This window comes from Solea solea, chromosome 4 (assembly GCF_958295425.1).
Source record: "Solea solea chromosome 4, fSolSol10.1, whole genome shotgun sequence".
Lineage (NCBI taxonomy): Eukaryota > Metazoa > Chordata > Actinopteri > Pleuronectiformes > Soleidae > Solea > Solea solea.
In genome coordinates, this window is record NC_081137.1 from 56,861 (window position 1) to 78,715 (window position 21,855).

A 21,855-nucleotide genomic window follows, 5' to 3' on the forward strand; every position below is an offset into this window, starting at 1 on the left:
CAACTTTCTTGTTGAAAGAAGACTCGATCTACCACTCATCCACCGCCAACTGGTGTGAGGAGACTCCTCTGATTGGACGAAGTCTTTGATCATTTACCACAGAATGAGGATTTCACATGTGATGACAGAGCTGTGTCAACATATGACTGAGGTGGTTTAAGAAGAGAATGTCTTCCAGGATGGTCCTTGTGACTCTGGTCCAGGAGGGTCCTTGTGACTCTGGTCCAGGATGGTCCTTGTGTCTCTGGTCCAGGATGGTCCTTGTGTCTCTGGTCCAGGATGGTCCTTGTGTCTCTGGTCCAGGATGGTCCCTGTGTCTCTGGTCCAGGATGGTCCTTGTGTCTCTGGTCCAGGATGGTCCTTGTGTCTCTGGTCCAGGATGGTCCTTGTGTCTCTGGTCCAGGATGGTCCTTGTGTCTCTGGTCCAGAATGGTCCGTGTGTCTCTGGTCCAGAATGGTCCGTGTGTCTCTGGTCCAGAATGGTCCGTGTGTCTCTGGTCCAGGATGGTCCTTGTGTCTCTGGTCAAGTATCACTTCTCTCAGTTTGAAAAACAACAGGACACATTTTTGCATTCAGAGGTATTTCATTTTAATAGCTTCAAATCAGAGGCCACACATTTGTTTGGATGAAGTCGTGGACAGTACCAGCTAAGTGACCTGTGACCTGTGACCTGTGACACTCATCGTCATGGTCACAGTGACACTGATAATAAAAACAAACCCTGAGATAAAAAAGATGACGATGGAGAGAAACGTTTTCTTTTATTAAAATTTCTTCTAAATTTAATCTGATTAAATGTCAGGTTTAAAGTCACGTGACATAATAATGATAAATAAATCACTGATTAAAAAACAGTTGGATATAAAACATGTTTATGTTAAACATTGATTAGCATGTAAGCTAACAATGGTCTACAGTAAATGATCCCAAGTCAAAGGTGACGACAAAAAAAAGTCTCCTGAGCAGGAAGAAAGAAGTCTGCTTTCTTTTTCTTTAAAATAACATCAAACATGAAAATATAAATTCTGACGATTTTATAGGAAGAATCTTTAAAAAACAAATGTGCAAAAGTCGTAAACAGGTGTGTGTGTGTGTGTGTGTGTGTGTGTGTGTGTGTGTCACAGCCTGGTAGGCTCCTCGTCACTGTCACTGCAGTTACCACAACAGTCCTGCAGGGGGTGTAAAGAGCAGAGTGTCAGTTTGATTCTGTTTCATACAAAGTTTATGAAAATCTTTAAATAACCCGATATTTTATGTGTGTGTGTGTGTGTGTGTGTATAGCACATTACATAATAATACATTACATTATATTTAGTGCCGTCAAACGATTAAAACATTTAATTGTTTCCGGTCGAGCTAGATCTGGTCTGGTTGTAGTTTTTCTAACGCTACTAGCTGTTGCAACAGCATGTGAAAAAAACTACAAAGTTTGCTGGACCAAAAAGAACGGTAATCAAGCCGTTAAAATGGGTTTGTGTTAACGCTGTTAATAACTGACAGCACTAATTACATTATATTATAATATAATATAATATTATATTATGATACATGATATGATTAATTCTAATGATTATAATGAGACCTGTCTTCCAAACAGCCGCTGCAGGAGTCCCTGTTTGGGAAGAGGAGACGGTTGTCCTCTCCAGTCCAGGTCCACAGGAAGTGTCCCGTCCAGGGAGAAAACGTTGAGTTCAGTAAAACACTCGGTCTCGATCATCTACACAAACATTTGTTATTTTCACAAACAGTAAAAATGTGTTCATGTAATGATCATGTTTGTGTTTCTGACCTCATTCTGCCAGGGAATGGAGACGCTGCCTGTGGACACTTTACTGTAGAAAGACTCGTCTTTAGGCTCCAACTCCACTCCTTTGACTGACGAGAACTGCTCGATGTCCAGCACATCTTTACAGTAGATGGCCTGAGGCTGAAAGAAACACAACCACAACGACAACAATGACAACGACAACAATGACAACGGCAACCACAACAACAACGGCAACCACAACGACAACCGCAACCACAACGACAACCGCAACCACAACGACAACAGCGAAAACAACGACAACGGCAACCACAACAATGACAACAGCAACCACAACAATGACAACGGCAACCACAACAACAACAGCAACCACAACGACAACGGCAACCACAACCACAATGACAACGGCAACCACAACCACAGCAACAACGGCAACCAAAACGACAACAGCAACCACAACCACAACAACAACGGCAACCAAAACCACAACGGCAACCAAATCGGAAACCGCACCCACAATGACAACGGCAACCACAACCTCAAAGGCAACCACAACGACAACCGCAACCACAGTGACAACCACAACGGCAACCAAATCGGAAACCGCAACCACAACGACAACCTCAAAGGCAACCACAACGACAACCGCAACCACAGTGACAACCACAGCAACAACGGCAACCACAACCACAACGACATCGGCAACCACAACCACAACAGCAACAGCAACCACAACCACAGTGGCAACAGCAACCAAAATGACAACCACAAGGACAACAGCAACCACAACCACAAAGGCAACCACAACCAAAACGGCAACCACCACCACAACCGCAATGACAACGGCAACTGCAATGACAACAGCAACCACAATGACAACGGCAACGACAACCACAGCGTCAACCACAACCGCAATGACAGCGGCAACCACAACCGCAACGACAACCACAACCGCAGCGGCAACAGCAACCACAAGGGCAACGGCAATGACAACCACAACCACAACAGCAACCACAATGGCAACCACACGGGCAACCACAACGGCAACCACAATGGCAACCACAACCATAACCACAATGGCAACCACAACCACAGCGGCAACAGCAACCACAACGACAGCAGCAACCGCAACAACAACGGCAATGGCAACAGCAACCACAACCACAGTGGCAACAGAAACCACAACGACAACCACAAGGACAACGGCAACCACAACCACAACAGTAACCACAGCGGCAACCACAGCCACAATGGCAACCACAACCAAAACGACAAACACAACCACAATGACAACGGCGACCACAACCACAGCGGCAACAGAAACAACCACAAGGACAACGACAACCACAAGGACAACGGCGACCACAACTACAACGGCAACCACAATGACAACGGTAACCACAACGGCAACCAAAATGACAACCACAACCACAATGGCAACCACAACCAAAACGGCAAACACAACAACAACCACAGCGGCAACCACAACCACAACGGCAACCGCAACCACAATGACAACGACAACCACAGCAGTAACAGAAACCACAACGACAACCACAAGGACATCGGCAACCACAACCACAACGGCAACCACAACCACAGCTGCAACCACAGCCACAATGACAACCACAACGGCAAACACAACGACAACCACAGCGGCAACCACAACCACAACCGCAACCATAACGACAACCACAATGACAACTGCAACCACAACCACAGCGGCAACGGCAACGGCAATGACAACCACAACCACAATGGCAACCACAACCACAACCACACCGGCAACCACAACGAAAACCACAACCACAACCACGACAACACATCAGTGCACTTGTAAGAACACAAAGTTTCACACTCAGATGGTCAAACTTACGTCAGGGATGAAGGGAACCTGCAACATTCCTGCCTCCAGACGTTTGAAGTTAATGGACCTAAAGATGGGATGGGCTTTGACCTCTGAGGCTCCGCCCCCCTGGCAGCCCAGCCTCTCTGTGGGGTCTTTGGCGAGCAGCTGGAAAATCAACGTTAAATGAATTTTAAATCAACGTTAATCAATTTTAAATCAATGTAAATCAATTTTAAATCAATGTAAATCAATTTTAAATCAACATAAAGTAACGTTAAATTAAGGAGAAAATCTGAGGATAATGGAAGTTTCTACTCTGAAGAAGAATTTAATTTATTTAAAGTGGCCATAGCATGGTCCTATCTCACTTCTATGTGAGATATGAAGGTGTACTTACAAACACCAAGTCAAAAACGTCCTAGTCGCTACAAACGAGTCGATGTAAATTTCTCATCACTGACGCTCTCGTCAGCCAAGATGTTTTAGACCAAAATAATTGAGGTGATGATTTCATGATACTTAGAGGACACAAGGACAGGAGGAGGACATGATACTTAGAGGACACAAGGACAGGATAATCAGAGGACACTAGGACAGGAGGAGGATATTATAATTAGAGGACACTGTGGCTCAGGAACATGAGGAATGACCAGAGGGAGACGTTTGGGACAAAGTCAAATGTCCACCCACCATCTTGCAGAGGGACTTGGCGTCCTCGGAGAACTTGCATGAATACTCCTCGTCCACCTCGGTCACCAGCCGCTCCACTTCCTCCCTCTTAATCTTCTTCTTCCTCTGCTGAAACGGAGACTGTCCCTCGATCATCTCGTACAGAAGACATCCCAGTCCCCACCAGTCTGGACTGAGGCTGTAACGCTGGTTCATCACCACCTCTGGAGCTGAGAGACAGAGACCAGGACGGACAAACTCGTGGTTACAGTAAATCAGCTCCGAGCGGTCGTCGGTGAAGGTCAAAGTTCGCTCCTACCCATGTATCCCACTGTCCCCACTCGTCCTTTAATGGTTTGTCCCTCTGGGACATGAACGGCCAGACCAAGATCTGATATTCTGATGTGGCCTAAACACACAAACAATAATTTGATCAGTGATTAAACTGTAAAATCTTCGTTGGTTTAAATAAAATAAACCTGTTCATTATCTTTAAAGAGAAAATGTCTTTTATTTTACATATTATTATATATTTCAATAATTTAGTCAATATAATGAAATGAAGAAGAATTGAAAGTTTTATAGTTTTGTGAGTTGAACATACTGCCCTCTGCTGGTGACAGAAATCAGACTCTGACCTTTTTATTAAAGCTTTTACAAAACTCTACATTTAAAACTGTGAGTGAATGAAAAGTGAACGGTTGACTCACCAAGGTCGTCCAGCAGGATGTTCTCTGGTTTCAGGTCTCTGTGTGAGAGAGGGAGGGACAGCATGAAGAGACGAGCCAATGATCGGCAGGGACAGCGTGTAGGCGTGACCTCTGACCTGTAGATGATCCTCTCTCGGTGCAGGTCCTCTAACCCGCAGCAGATCTCTGCAGAGTAGAAGACGGCTCTGGTCTCGTCAAAACCCGACTCGCCCATGTGGTAGATGTGGAACTTCAGGTCTCCTCCGTTCATCAGGGTCAGAACCAGACAGAGCGCGTCCTTTGTCTCATAGGCGTACGCTAAACTCACCTGGAGACAGACACGTCTTCATAACTTTGTCCTAACTTGGTCCTAATGTCTTCATAACATGGTCCTAACATGGTCTTAAGTGGACCTGGACTGTGTCAGACGAGTCCTGAATGAAGACTTGATTCTTACGACAAATCTGCTGTTGACTTTCTCCAGAATCACTTTCTCGTTCAGAGCCATCGATTCTCCTTTTCTCTTCTTTATTCTTTTCTTCTCCAACTTCTTACACGCGTACATTTTCCCCGTGGCTCGAACCTGACACGCACACACCTGCAGGGGGCGCAGCACAGGTTACACACACACACCTGCAGGGGGCGCAGCACAGGTTACACACACACACCTGCAGGGGGCGCAGCACAGGTTACACACACACACACCTGCAGGGGGCGCAGCACAGGTTACACACACACAAACACACACACACACCTGCAGGGGGCGCAGCACAGGTTACACACACACACCTGCAGGGGGCGCAGCACAGGTTACACACAGTTTTATATATGTATATATACATATATGTATATATATATATATATATATATATATATATACACACACATATATGTATGTATATATATACATATATGTATGTATATATATATATATGTATATACACATATATAGGGGATCAAATACTTATTTCCTGTATATATATATATATATATATGTGAATAAAGTAAACACAGGAAATATTAATGAAGTGCACTCACTTCTCCAAATCCTCCTTTTCCTAAAACTCTGTACTGTCTGAACGTGTTTTTAGTCACTGGACGTCTGTGGAAGAGACACAAACACAAGGAAACACTCAATGATACTAGTTCTACTAATGATACTATTTATACTAGTTCTTCTAATGATACTAGTTCTTCGAATGATACTAGTTCTACTAATGATACTAATGATAGTAGTATACTAGTTTTTCTAATGATACTAGTTCTTCTAATGATACTAGTTCTACTAATGATACTAGTTATACTAGTTCTTCTAATGATACTAGTTATATTAGTTCTTCTAATGATACTAGTTATACTAATGATACTAGTTATACTAATGCATCTTTGTTTAAATCAAAGTGGACGTCCACACTGTGCTGCGTCACAACTGCAGTTGACTTTATCCTCCACACGAGTCACAGGGAGGTGGAGTCAGATCCTGCTCACATGAGACTAGGGGCGGAGTCACAGCCTGGACAGGTCACCAGTCCATCACAGGTCAAACACACACACATTCACACCTGTGGTTAGTTAAACTCAGGTGACCCATGGGCCAATGAGCATCTAGTTTGGTTAAAAGGGGTCGGGTCGACAGAATAAGATGCTTCAGTCGGAGGTGGGTCTACTGAATAGGATGTTTCAGTTGGGGGCGAGGTTAGGGTGAACCCTAACCCATGATGACATGTGGTTAACATGTATCAGTTTTCAACAACACCAATCGTTCAGACGAGGCCACTCGCCACGAATTTTAAACCTCTCATTTAGAGTGTGTGCAACACAACAAACAACATGAGAAACAACATGACAAACATGAGAAACAACATGACAAACATGAGAAACAACATGAAAAACAACACGAGAAACAACATGAGAAACAACACGAGAAACAACATGACAAACAACATGAAAAACATGAGAAACAAAATGAGAAACAACATGAAAAACAACACGAGAACAACCATGAGAAACAACATGAGAAACATGACAAACAACATGAGAGACAACATGAAAAACAACACGAGAAACAACATGAGAAACAAACATGAGAAACATGAGAAACAACATGAGAAACATGAGAAACAAACATGAGAAACAACATGAAAAACAACACGAGAAACAACATGAGACACAACACAACAAACATGAGAAACAACCTCGACAAACATGAGAAACAACATGAGAAACAACATGAGACACAACATGAGAAACAACATGAGACACAACATGAGAAACTAAAACACAACACGACAAACATGAGAAACAAACATGAGAAACAACATGAGACACAACATGAGAAACAACATGAAAAACAACACGAGAAACAACATGAGAAACAAAATGAGAAACAACATGAGACACAACATAAGAAACAAACATGAGAAACAAACATGAGAAACAACATGAGAAACAAACATGAGAAACAAACATGAGACCCAACATGAGAAACAAACATGAGAAACAAACATGAGAAACAACATGAGACACAACATGAGAAACAAAATGAGAAACAACATGAGAAACAAACATGAGAAACAACATGAGACACAACACGACAAACATGACAAACAAACATGAGAAACAAAATGAGAAACAACATGAGAAACATGAAAAACAACACGAGAAACAACATGAGAAACATACATGAGAAACAACATGAGAAACAAACATGAGAAACAAAATGAGAAACAAACATGAGAAACAACATGAGAAACAAACATGAGAAACAACATGAGACACAACATGAGACACAACATGAGAAACAACATGAGACACAACATGAGACACAACATGAGAAACAAAATGAGAAACAACATGAGAAACAAACATGAGAAACAACATGAGACACAACACGACAAACAAACATGAGAAACAAAATGAGAAACAACATGAGACACAACATGAGAAACAAACATGAGAAACAACATGAGACACAACATGAGAAACATGAAAAACAACACGAGAAACAACATGAGAAACATACATGAGAAACAACATGAGAAACAAAATGAGAAACAAACATGAGAAACAACATGAGACACAACATGAGAAACAACATGAGAAACAACATGAGAAACAACATGAGAAACAAACATGAGAAACAAAATGAGAAACAAACATGAGAAACAACATGAGACACAACATGAGAAACAAACATGAGAAACAACATGAGAAACAACATGAGAAAAAAACATAAGAAACAACATGAGAAACAAACATGAGAAACAAAATGAGAAACAAACATGAGAAACAAACATGAGAAACAATATGAGACACAACATGAGAAACTAACATGAGAAACAAACATGAGAAACAAACATGAGACAACACGACAAACATGAGAAACAAAATGAGAAGCATACATGAGAAACAACATGAGACAACATGAGAAACAAACATGAGACACAAACATGAGAAACAACATGAGACACAACACGACAAACATGAGAAACAAACATGAGAAACAACATGAGAAACAACATGAGACACAACATGAGAAACAAACATGATAAACAAACATGAGAAACAACATGCGACACAACATGAGAAACAAACATGAGAAACAACATGAGACACAACACGACATAATGAGAAACAAACATGAGAAACAACATGAGACACAACATGAGAAACAAAAAATATTGTGGAGGGCCAAATTTGAATGAATTTGAATTTCATTTGATCTCTTTTATCTAAGCAGTAAATTGTATTGTTTTGGTGTAAATTTGGCAGCACACAGAAACACAATAAACACAATTACTAACCAACTCTATTAAAAATATCTAAATATTACTATTCTATATAATGAATACTACACTGCCTGGCCAGAAAAAAAGTGGCCACCTGGATTTAACTAAGCAAATAGGTAAGGGGTTGCTGCAGTTGGTCAAGTCTCGGTTCAGCAACATCATGTGACCAAAGAATGAGGTCAGCTGACTACCTGAATATAATGAATGACCACATTATTCCATCAATGCATTTGTTTCTTCCCTGATGACATGGGCATATTCCAAGATGACAATGCCAGGATTCATCAGGCTCAAAGTTGTGAAAGAGTGGTTCAGGGAGCATGAGACATCATTTTCACCACAGAGTCCAGACCTGAACCCCATTGAGAATCTTTGGGATGTGCTGGAGAAGGCTTTGCTCAGTGGCCCGACTCTCCCATCATCAATACAAGATCTTGGTGAAGAATCAGTGCAACACTGGACAGAAATAAATCTTGTGACATTGCAGTAGCTTATGGAAACAATGCCACAGTGAATGAGTGAGTAATCAAAGCTAAAGGCGCTCCGACCATGTGACCCTTTGTTTTAGGTGGCGACTTTATTTTTGGCCAGGCAGTGTACCAGGCAGGGACCACCCCCCCCGCACAGAGTGCACCTGCACACTTACACACACACATATACATATTTATGGACCGCCTCCGACTCTTTATCAGATCACTTCTTGTAGCGTTTCAGATTATAATCCTTAAACTCAGCGACTTGGTTTCCACAAACTAAGCACACGGCTTTACCTATTTAGCAGTCCATGAATGAGCCTTTCTTTGTTTCTTTGTGTTGTTCCAGAACCACAGAACCAAGAAAATCAGAGACCCTAGAGAACCCAGAGAAAATAGAGACTCTAGAGAACCCACAGAACCAGAGACCCTAGAGAACCCAGAGAAAATAGAGACTCTTGAGAACCCAGAGAACCAGAGACACTAGAGAACCCAGAGAAAATAGAGACTCTAGAGAACCCAGAGAACCAGAGACTCTAGAGAACCTGAAGAACCCAGAGAACCAGAGACTCTAGAGAACCTAGAGAACCCAGAGAACCAGAGACACTAGAGAACCCAGAGAACATGACTGGTGGGGTCATGTTCTGATGGTGTGTGTGTGTGTGTGTGTGTGTGTCATTGACGGATAAAACTGTATATTTTGTGAGCTAATGGACCGGCCTGAATACACATACAACACGTAACATCATATTTCATAATAAGTGTGAGGGTGGTTTGGGTGTTCCTAATGTTAACGAGACTTTCCCACCTGTTAAATAAGTTGAACAATGATGATAAATATGTCAGAGAGCTGGCCCGAGCCTGCTGGGCTGGTGTTACCCTGTTACCCAACCGTGGAGGTCTCAGAGGAGGTCATATCTGACCCTTACATCTCTGTACAAGCAACTGTGAATGTCTGTGGAACACAACATCTACTGGTCATCTCCTGGAAGCACAACAACAAAGGCGGCGGCAACAGTGGACTGAGCTGAGACTTCAAGGGAAGACTGCGTGTCTCCCAGCTGCTGACCACTCTGTCTCACACACTATGTTCAAAAATGTTGCCCTGGATGAGAACATCCAACATCGAACATTTAAAAGCGAGACTACAGGTTCTACCAACGAAACTGAACCTCTCCATCTGGCTTCCAGGCAGTCATGCTCCCCACTGTATACACCATGGTAGTGAACGAATAAGTGAAAGCATGTCTCACATCCTAAATGGTTGCCATGTTTACATATGTAGGCATGACAGAATTGTGGATTTGATATCAGCAGATATCTCATCTGTGTTCAGGTCTTCCATCGTGCTGTATAAGCACTCTACCGTAGAGCTCAGTGTTCTCTAATGTTACAGCGAACACCCCTGATGATGTTATTGTTGTTGTTCATGAAAAGCACAGAGAGGTGCTCATTCTGGAGGTCTGGCTGTACCTTTGATTACAGCCTCGACGACGCCTTTCTAACCAAAGTGCTAAAATATCAGCAGCTGAAGCAGACCATCTCTCAGCTCGGCTACTAATGTAAACTTTCAGCCTTTATATTTGGTAGTCTGGGGCATGTGCACAAGTTGGCTGTGAGGGGCCTTCAGATGGCCGGCCTCTCTAAAAGAAGAGCTAAACAGTTAGCGAGGTACTGCTCAGTATCAGCTATTATTGGAGGAGACGATGTTTTCTGTCTGCCTCATATTTGACCTGCAGGTCGTCATGTATGTAACTGTGTTCAGCCGCCCAGGCGCTAATGTCAACTGCACTGCCAGTGTTTGTGTCACTTGTACTTTTTATTTATGTGGGCATAAATCAATATTTCAAATGTGTGTGTGTGTGTGTGTGTGTGTGTGTGTTACCTCTCCAGCCATTTCCACTGTAAGAACCTGTTGAAGAACATGCTGTCCAGGTAATCTGCGAACGGTGCCACACTGAGGTAATCGTGGATTAATCTGGAAACAATAGATTAAAAAACTGTCACTGTGGCTACACGGCACCACCTGTGGTCAACTGATGCAATTACAAAAACTCACTCAGTTTAGGTCAACGATCTCGTGGCTTCACTCAATGTCATGTGACCTGTGTCATGTGACCTGTGTCATGTGACCTGCAGCACACGTGTGTACGAAGTCTGAGGTGACAAAGTTTCGTCATTTTGTGAAGTCAGTAACTCTCCTTCATTTATTCAAATGTTTAATAATGAATAATAAGTCACGAACCACCAGGGGGAGCTGTTGTTGTTGTTGTTGTAACTTTTTCTAAATATTTGTACAAAACTGTAGGAATACAAATCAACTTTTGTGTTGAGATTTTTGCCTTTCGTTAGTTTGGACGTCTGAAGGTGTAATACCGCTCATAACCTGAAGGTGGCCCCGCCCCCTTGTATTTAGTGTTTAGTGATGATGTGGAGATGTCATGTGTTTTCTCTTAAATCTCTGTGTGGTGAAATGTACCCTCAGTCACAGTGACTGAGCAGCTCTCTGCTGCCTCGTGTGGCCACTCTGTGTCACTGAGGGTTGGTGTGGGCCCCCCTGTGCTCTTACTTGGTACAGTCCTTGAAGAGGTCTTTGCAGGCGTCCTGCTGCAGCCGCTCCCTGCACTGGACCATCATGGCGTCCTCCACCTCTGACACGTGATTGTCCGACTGCAGCACAAACACACAACCACACAGGTGAGGAGGAGTAGGAGGAGCAAGAGGAGGAGCAGAAGGAGGAGCAGCAGCAGCAGCAGGAGAGAGACGTGACCCAGCAGGGACAGACTGAGGAGGACGTTGTTTTCCCACAGCAATGCTCTTTACGGCACAAGGTGCCTGAAAGTGTGTATGAGGTTAGCACAAACGCTTCTGAGCAATAAACGTCGGGTTTATTACGAGTAACATTGGCAGCAGAGGACGGTTCAGAACGGCATCTAGTTACAAAGTTTCGCCTCGTATGGTCATGTTGTGACCAGACGAGTGTCGAATATCTGGACGCGGGTTCCCGAGCTGGACAAAAAGTGTGTGACAGTTGTCTTACCGTTGTGTTGAAGTATTTGTCGATCACTTCCTGACCGCTCTCCTTCCTCTTCTCGTCAGGCGTCACCTCGAACTCCGCCTGCAGACACACACTTCTTCACTGTCTGTCTGCCTGCCTGTCTGTCCTCATAAACAGGTCATGTGATCACACATCATCATACTGAGTGGAAAAATCAAAGTGCTTCCTGTTCACGATGAAGAGAAAAGACAGCAGAGACTTTCTCTTCATCTTCATCGTCAACAGGAAGTGCTTGTGTGCTCAAAGACAACAGAACGTCTCCAGTCCAACTGATGTTTGTCCCCAAAACACAGACGTCAATAACCTCTGACCTTTTAACCACCAGCAGGTCATGTGACATGGAGATTATACGTCTGTCTGTAGCTCTACACTGACACTGTGTGTGTGTGTGTGTGTCTCTCACACACACACACACACGCACACGCACACGCACACGCACACGCACACACACACACACACACACACACACTCACACACACTCACCACAGCATCCAGGAAGTTGACGCAGCGTCGTAGCTCAGGTCGAGTCTCACAGAAAAGTCTGAACAGTAAATGTCCGATGGGCTGACGCTCACACAGGCTGCTGTAGTCTTTGTCTGCAGGGACACATGAGGACCTCATCATCATCATCATCATCATCATCATCACATCCTCATCATCATCACATCCTCATCATCATCATCATCACATCCTCATCATCATCATCATCGTCATCATCATCCTTATCATCATCATCACATCATCATCATCATCATCCTCATCCTCATCATCCTCATCATCATCGTCATCACATCGTCGTCATCATCATCATCATGATCATCACATCGTCATCATCATCACATCGTCATCATCATCATCGTCATCATCATCATCGTCACATCATCGTCATCATCATAATCATCACATCATCCTCATCATCACATCTTCATCATCATCGTCATCACATCATCGTCGTCATCATCACCATCGTCATCATCATCACATCCTCATCATCATCATCGTCATCATCACATCATCATCATCGTCACATCATCATCATCATCATCATCACCATCGTCATCATCATCACATCCTCATCATCATCATCGTCATCATCACATCATCATCATCGTCACATCATCATCATCATCATCATCACATCCTCATCATCATCGTCATCATCACATCATCATCACCATCATCACATCATCATCATTGTCATCACATCATCGTCGTCATCATCACCATCGTCATCATCATCATCATGATCATCACATCATCCTCATCATCATCATCACATCGTCATCATCATCGTCATCATCGTCATCACATCATCCTCATCATCATCCCCATCATCATCGTCATCATCATCACATCATCGTCATCGTCATCATCGTCATCACATCATCGTCGTCATCATCACCATCGTCATCATCATCACCATCATCATCATCATGATCATCACATCGTCATCATCATCATCACATCATCATCATCATCATCATCGTCGTCATCATCACATCATCATCATCATCCTCATCATCATCATCGTCCTCATCATCATCAGAAGTCTGAGACTGAGGAGGACCAGAAGTCTGAGACTGAGGACCAGAAGTCTGAGACTGAGGAGGACCAGAGGTCTGAGACTGAGGACCAGAGGTCTGAGACTGAGGAGGACCAGAGGTCTGAGACTGAGGACCAGAAGTCTGAGACTGAGGACCAGAGGTCTGAGACTGAGGACCAGAGGTCTGAGACTGAGGAGGACCAGAGGTCTGAGACTGAGGACCAGAAGTCTGAGACTGAGGAGGACCAGAAGTCTGAGACTGAGGAAGACCAGAGGTCTGAGACTGAGGATCAGAAGTCTGAGACTGAGGACCAGAAGTCTGAGACTGAGGACCAGAGGTCTGAGACTGAGGAAGACCAGAGGTCTGAGACTGAGGACCAGAAGTCTGAGACTGAGGACCAGAAGTCTGAGACTGAGGAGGACCAGAGGTCTGAGACTGAGGACCAGAGGTCTGAGACAAACAATTTAAATGTACAAACTTAACACAAAGATGTCACCATGTCACCATGGAAACCACAGACTCTGCTCTCTTACCTGTGGTCTGTCGCAGTTCTTCACACACACTGATGTGAGGAAACTGAAGCATCTGCTTCCACTTCTTACTTTTCCCTTTTCTGCTTCCACCTCCTCCTGCAGAACACACACACCATTCAGGTTAGAGGATTATAATCCAGGTTATAATACAACAAAAAACACTCACAAACACACACTGACTCAAGATAGAAATGGAAGTTTGTAAACCACACACACACACACACACCAAACTTCAGAGAGAAAATCAGTGCTTTTAGCTGCTGCTCCTCTGCTGCCTCGTGTGGTCACTTTGTGTCACTGAAGTCAATCTGAATGAAGGATTTTAAAGGCGACATAGAATGCTTGTATCACACATATATGTTAGTTATGGAGGTCTACTTACATATATTAACTTGTTTTCATGGTCACGTATATATGTTAGTTATGGAGGTCTACTTACATATATTAACTTGTTTTCATGGTCACGTATATATGTTAGTTATGGAGGTCTACTTACATATATTAACTTGTTTTCATGGTCACATATATGTTAGTTATGGAGGTCTACTTACATATATTAACTTGTTTTCATGGTCACGTATATATGTTAGTTATGGAGGTCTACTTACATATATTAACTTGTTTTCATGGTCACGTATATATGTTAGTTATGGAGGTCTACTTACATATATTAACTTGTTTTCATGGTCACGTATATGTTAGTTATGGAGGTCTACTTACATATATTAACTTGTTTTCATGGTCACGTATATGTTAGTTATGGAGGTCTACTTACATATATTAACTTGTTTTCATGGTCACGTATATGTTAGTTATGGAGGTCTACTTACATATATTAACTTGTTTTCATGGTCACGTATATGTTAGTTATGAGGTCTACTTACATATATTAACTTGTTTTCATGGTCACATATATGTTAGTTATGGAGATCTACTTACATATATTAACTTGTTTTCATGGTCACGTATATGTTAGTTATGGAGGTCTACTTACATATATTAACTTGTTTTCATGGTCACGTATATGTTAGTTATGGAGGTCTACTTACATATATTAACTTGTTTTCATGGTCACGTATATGTTAGTTATGAGGTCTACTTACATATATTAACTTGTTTTCATGGTCACATATATGTTAGTTATGGAGATCTACTTACATATATTAACTTGTTTTCATGGTCACGTATATGTTAGTTATGGAGGTCTACTTACATATATTAACTTGTTTTCATGGTCACGTATATATGTTAGTTATGGAGGTCTTCTTACATATATTAACTTGTTTTCATGGTCACGTATATGTTAGTTATGGAGGTCTACTTACATATATTAACTTGTTTTCACGGTCACATATATGTTAGTTATGGAGGTCTACTTACATATATTAACTTGTTTTCATGGTCACATATATGTTAGTTATGGAGGTCTACTTACATATATTAACTTGTTTTCACAGTCACACATATATGTTAGTTATGGAGGTCTACTTACATATATTAACTTGTTTTCATGGTCACATATATGTTAGTTATGGAGGTCTACTTACATATATTAACTTGTTTTCATGGTCACGTATATGTTAGTTATGGAGATCTACTTACATATATTAACTTGTTTTCATGGTCACGTATATGTTAGTTATGGAGGTCTACTTACATATATTAACTTGTTTTCACGGTCACGTATATGTTAGTTATGGAGGTCTACTTACATATATGAACTTGTTTTCACGGTCACATATATGTTAGTTATGGAGGTCTACTTACATATATTAACTTGTTTTCATGGTCACGTATATATGTTAGTTATGGAGGTCTACTTACATATATTAACTTGTTTTCACGGTCACGTATATATGTTAGTTATGGAGGTCTACTTACATATATTAACTTGTTTTCATGGTCACGTATATATGTTAGTTATGGAGGTCTACTTACATATATTAACTTGTTTTCATGGTCACGTATATATGTTAGTTATGGAGGTCTACTTACATATATTAACTTGTTTTCATGGTCACATATATGTTAGTTATGGAGATCTACTTACATATATTAACTTGTTTTCATGGTCACGTATATGTTAGTTATGGAGGTCTACTTACATATATTAACTTGTTTTCATGGTCACGTATATATGTTAGTTATGGAGGTCTACTTACATATATTAACTTGTTTTCATGGTCACGTATATATGTTAGTTATGGAGGTCTATTTACATATATTAACTTGTTTTCATGGTCACGTATATGTTAGTTATGGAGGTCTACTTACATATATTAACTTGTTTTCATGGTCACGTATATGTTAGTTATGGAGGTCTACTTACATATATTAACTTGTTTTCATGGTCACATATATGTTAGTTATGGAGATCTACTTACATATATTAACTTGTTTTCATGGTCACATATATGTTAGTTATGGAGGTCTACTTACATATATTAACTTGTTTTCATGGTCACATATATGTTAGTTATGGAGGTCTACTTACATATATTAACTTGTTTTCATGGTCACACATATATGTTAGTTATGGAGGTCTACTTACATATATTAACTTGTTTTCACGGTCACATATATGTTAGTTATGGAGGTCTACTTACATATATTAACTTGTTTTCACGGTCACGTATATATGTTAGTTATGGAGGTCTACTTACATATATTAACTTGTTTTCATGGTCACGTATATATGTTAGTTATGGAGGTCTACTTACATATATTAACTTGTTTTCATGGTCACGTATATATGTTAGTTATGGAGGTCTATTTACATATATTAACTTGTTTTCATGGTCACGTATATGTTAGTTATGGAGGTCTACTTACATATATTAACTTGTTTTCATGGTCACATATATGTTAGTTATGGAGATCTACTTACATATATTAACTTTTTTTCATGGTCACGTATATATGTTAGTTATGGAGGTCTACTTACATATATTAACTTGTTTTCATGGTCACGTATATATGTTAGTTATGGAGGTCTACTTACATATATTAACTTGTTTTCATGGTCACGTATATATGTTAGTTATGGAGGTCTATTTACATATATTAACTTGTTTTCATGGTCACGTATATGTTAGTTATGGAGGTCTACTTACATATATTAACTTGTTTTCATGGTCACGTATATATGTTAGTTATGGAGGTCTATTTACATATATTAACTTGTTTTCATGGTCACGTATATGTTAGTTATGGAGGTCTACTTACATATATTAACTTGTTTTCATGGTCACATATATGTTAGTTATGGAGATCTACTTACATATATTAACTTGTTTTCATGGTCACATATATGTTAGTTATGGAGGTCTACTTACATATATTAACTTGTTTTCATGGTCACATATATGTTAGTTATGGAGGTCTACTTACATATATTAACTTGTTTTCACAGTCACATATATGTTAGTTATGGAGGTCTACTTACACATATTAACTTGTTTTCACGGTCACATATATGTTAGTTATGGAGGTCTACTTACATATATTAACTTGTTTTCATGGTCACATATATGTTAGTTATGGAGGTCTACTTACATATATTAACTTGTTTTCATGGTCACATATATGTTAGTTATGGAGGTCTACTTACATATATTAACTTGTCTTCATGGTCACATATATGTTAGTTATGGAGGTCTACTTACATATATTAACTTGTTTTCATGGTCACATATATGTTAGTTATGGAGGTCTACTTACATATATTAACTTGTTTTCATGGTCACATATATATGTTAGTTATGGAGGTCTACTTACATATATTAACTTGTTTTCATGGTCACATATATGTTAGTTATGGAGGTCTACTTACATATATTAACTTGTTTTCATGGTCACATATATGTTAGTTATGGAGATCTACTTACATATATTAACTTGTTTTCATGGTCACATATATGTTAGTTATGGAGGTCTACTTACATATATTAACTTGTTTTCATGGTCACATATATGTTAGTTATGGAGGTCTACTTACATATATTAACTTGTTTTCACAGTCACATATATGTTAGTTATGGAGGTCTACTTACACATATTAACTTGTTTTCATGGTCACATATATGTTAGTTATGGAGGTCTACTTACATATATATTAACTTGTTTTCATGGTCACATATATGTTAGTTATGGAGGTCTACTTACATATATTAACTTGTTTTCATGGTCACATATATGTTAGTTATGGAGATCTACTTACATATATTAACTTGTTTTCATGGTCACATATATGTTAGTTATGGAGGTCTACTTACATATATTAACTTGTTTTCATGGTCACACATATATGTTAGTTATGGAGGTCTACTTACATATATTAACTTGTTTTCACAGTCACATATATGTTAGTTATGGAGGTCTACTTACACATATTAACTTGTTTTCATGGTCACATATATGTTAGTTATGGAGGTCTACTTACATATATATTAACTTGTTTTCATGGTCACATATATGTTAGTTATGGAGGTCTACTTACATATATTAACTTGTTTTCATGGTCACATATATGTTAGTTATGGAGGTCTACTTACATATATTAACTTGTCTTCATGGTCACATATATGTTAGTTATGGAGGTCTACTTACATATATTAACTTGTTTTCATGGTCACATATATGTTAGTTATGGAGGTCTACTTACATATATTAACTTGTTTTCATGGTCACATATATATGTTAGTTATGGAGGTCTACTTACATATATTAACTTGTTTTCACGGTCACATATATGTTAGTTATGGAGGTCTACTTACATATATATTAACTTGTTTTCATGGTCACATATATGTTAGTTATGGAGGTCTACTTACATATATTAACTTGTTTTCATGGTCACATATATGTTAGTTATGGAGGTCTACTTACATATATTAACTTGTTTTCATGGTCACATATATGTTAGTTATGGAGGTCTACTTACATATATATTAACTTGTTTTCATGGTTAAAAACCTCCTAATCGCTGCAAACGAGCCGATCAAAATATCTCCTCACTGACGCTCTCGTCAGCCGCGCTGTTTCAGACCAAAACCACACCCCCAGAATATGGACTGTGTTGTGATTGGCCAGTCAACGAGAGCTTTCCCACTGTCCTGTGATTGGCCAGGTTCCTGGAAGTGACGTAATAGTTAGGCCAGCTCTCAGATACACAGCTCCCCCTCTGGCACGGTGGATGCTCTGCATCTCAGCAGCTACAACCAGAGTAGTTCTTCTTCTTCTGCGGTTGAATGTACGCAACCGGATGTGCCCAGACTAGTGCCCGCACCGGGAGGCGCTACGGTGGTGAGAGGAGTGGTGAGGATTTCTGATGACGACATCAAATTAAGGAAGTGCCGATCCGCTTCGCAGAGCCCAGGAAAACAATACAACACTATTTTCTCAGCAGTGGCTGAAGTGTTGTTCTGAAACTTTAGGGTTTCATAAACGAGGTCATGACGCAGATACACACACAAACGCAGCGTTAATTGGAGCTTCCGGTCTATGTCACCTTCAAAAGCCGAATTCAGTAAAATAAGACATTAGAATTTAGTGATGGAAGCAGCAGTGTGTGTGTGTGTGTGTGCTTTACAAACTTCAGTTTAACAGTGGCATAAAGACGTGATCATGTGACACAGATAAAGACGTGATCATGTGACACAGATAAAGACGTGATCATGTGACACAGATAAAGACGTGATCATGTGACGGAGTGACTGCTGTTCTCAGCAGCAGGGGGCGCTCACAGTCACTGTTTCATCAACGTCAAAAAACTCGTTTGAAGTTTAGAAATTGAACGGAAAAAAGTTTCCTCATCGACGACAGTTTCAAAGTGATGACATCACTGGTTGCCATAACAACGCTGCAGAGACATGCTGTGGATTATTTACTGACAACAGAGTGATCAGTGATTCATAAACTTTATCAAACAAACTTCTTTTTATGTTTTTATAAAAAAAATATCGTGAAATCATCTGTTTTTGATTTTCCTGCTGTCACTCAAACCTCAGAGGTCAGAGGTCAACGCTTGCCCTCTGACATCCAGACTTGTCAGGACTCATCTTCATCATCATCATCATCATCATCATCTCTACAGATTATGATTTATGATGTTGATTAAGATTCGCCTCATCTTCATAATGTACAATCTGTGTGTGTGTGTGTGTGTGTTTAGAGTCACTTCAGGTGAGAGACGCACGCACACGCGCACGCACGCACACGCGCACGCACGCACACGCACACACACACACACACACACACACACACACACACACACACACAGCTGCTTCTGCCTCAACATCCTGTTTCGCAAAGAAACGACAGGACGATGCTGCAACAGCAGCTTCCGGACTCGCGCTCTCTGCCAAACCGAACCCCGTTGACAAACGTGTTCATTTGACATGTTTCTTGCGAGTGTCGCTTCAGTACAAAGCGACACTCACACACCGGTGAACATGTAGAACCTTCCAGAGCCGCTCGTTGATTCGGCTTACACCAGGAAACAGTCAATATTGAACCTGTTAGATGTGCATCGCCTCTGACTTCCTCCAGAAGTTTTACAGCCAAATATCATGATCACTTCAAAAGTCTTTCACGCGTTCATTTCATGAGCGTGAACTCCGGAAAGAACCACACAAGTAAAAGTTGTAAATGTTGTTCGTCAGCTGACACAAGCGTTTAAAGTGATGTTTAGTTCGTAAAGAAGCGCAGCATCAACACATGTGATCCGCGGCCAAGAGGAAGTGCACAGGCGGGTCACATCAGGCGCGTCCCTCCCTGCTGCCGGGGTTAGAGGAGCCTTCACCCTGCCGGCTCCATCCTTACCTTCCCGCGCCTTTAGCAGCACCGTGTTGGCCACGATGTTCTCCAGCTCCATTGCAGCGGCGGCAGCAGCAGCAGCAGCAGCCCGAGCTCCTGGTTCCCCGCGGCGGCTTCAATCTCAGCTTTTCCTCTCGCCGCCGAGCAGAGGAGCACAAATCCAACTCCCTCGTCTGAGCTGTGTATGTTGCTGTCCGGTGACCTCTCACTCTGTCATATCTTTCAGACAGACTCCTCACTCTGTCATACCTCTCACTCTGTCATATCTTTTTTAGACGGACCTCTCACTCTGTCATATCTTTCAGACAGACTCCTCACTCTGTCATACCTCTCACTCTGTCATATCTTTTTTAGACGGACCTCTCACTCTGTCATATCTTTCAGACAGACTCCTCACTCTGTCATACCTCTCACTCTGTCATATCTTTTTTAGACGGACCTCTCACTCTGTCATATCTTTCAGACAGACTCCTCACTCTGTCATATCTTTTTTAGACAGACCTCTCACTCTGTCATACCTTTTTTAGACAGACCTCTCACTCTGCCTCATATTTACAGACAGACCTCTCACTCTGTCATATCTTTTTCAGACAGACCTCTCTCTGTCATATCTTTTTTAGACAGACCTCTCACTCTGTCATATCTTTTAGACTTTTTGTCATACCTCTTC

At 41.0% G+C, this 21,855-nt stretch overlaps 1 protein-coding gene across 2 annotated transcripts; it reads right to left on the minus strand.

Annotated features, from left to right (window-relative positions):
• Positions 1-1,020: 1,020 nt before the first annotated feature.
• grk6 (G protein-coupled receptor kinase 6) lies at positions 1,021-21,648 on the minus strand. Of its 2 annotated transcripts, XM_058628337.1 has the most exons (16): positions 21,192-21,648; positions 14,370-14,465; positions 12,776-12,888; positions 12,275-12,352; positions 11,804-11,904; positions 11,120-11,212; positions 6,012-6,075; positions 5,431-5,571; positions 5,111-5,301; positions 4,995-5,032; positions 4,604-4,693; positions 4,306-4,514; positions 3,643-3,780; positions 1,791-1,928; positions 1,584-1,718; positions 1,021-1,170 (listed from the first exon to the last, which is right to left on the minus strand). In XM_058628337.1, the coding sequence occupies exons 1-16, from the start codon at positions 21,241-21,243 to the stop codon at positions 1,120-1,122; spliced, it is 1,728 nt and encodes a 575-aa protein (XP_058484320.1). In that variant the 5' UTR covers positions 21,244-21,648; the 3' UTR covers positions 1,021-1,119. The 2 variants fall into 2 exon arrangements, with proteins under 2 accessions (XP_058484320.1, XP_058484321.1); XM_058628338.1 differs by lacking the exons at positions 6,012-6,075; positions 12,776-12,888; positions 14,370-14,465; positions 21,192-21,648 and having other exon boundaries at positions 12,275-12,308.
• Between the last annotated feature and the right edge of the window lie 207 nt (positions 21,649-21,855).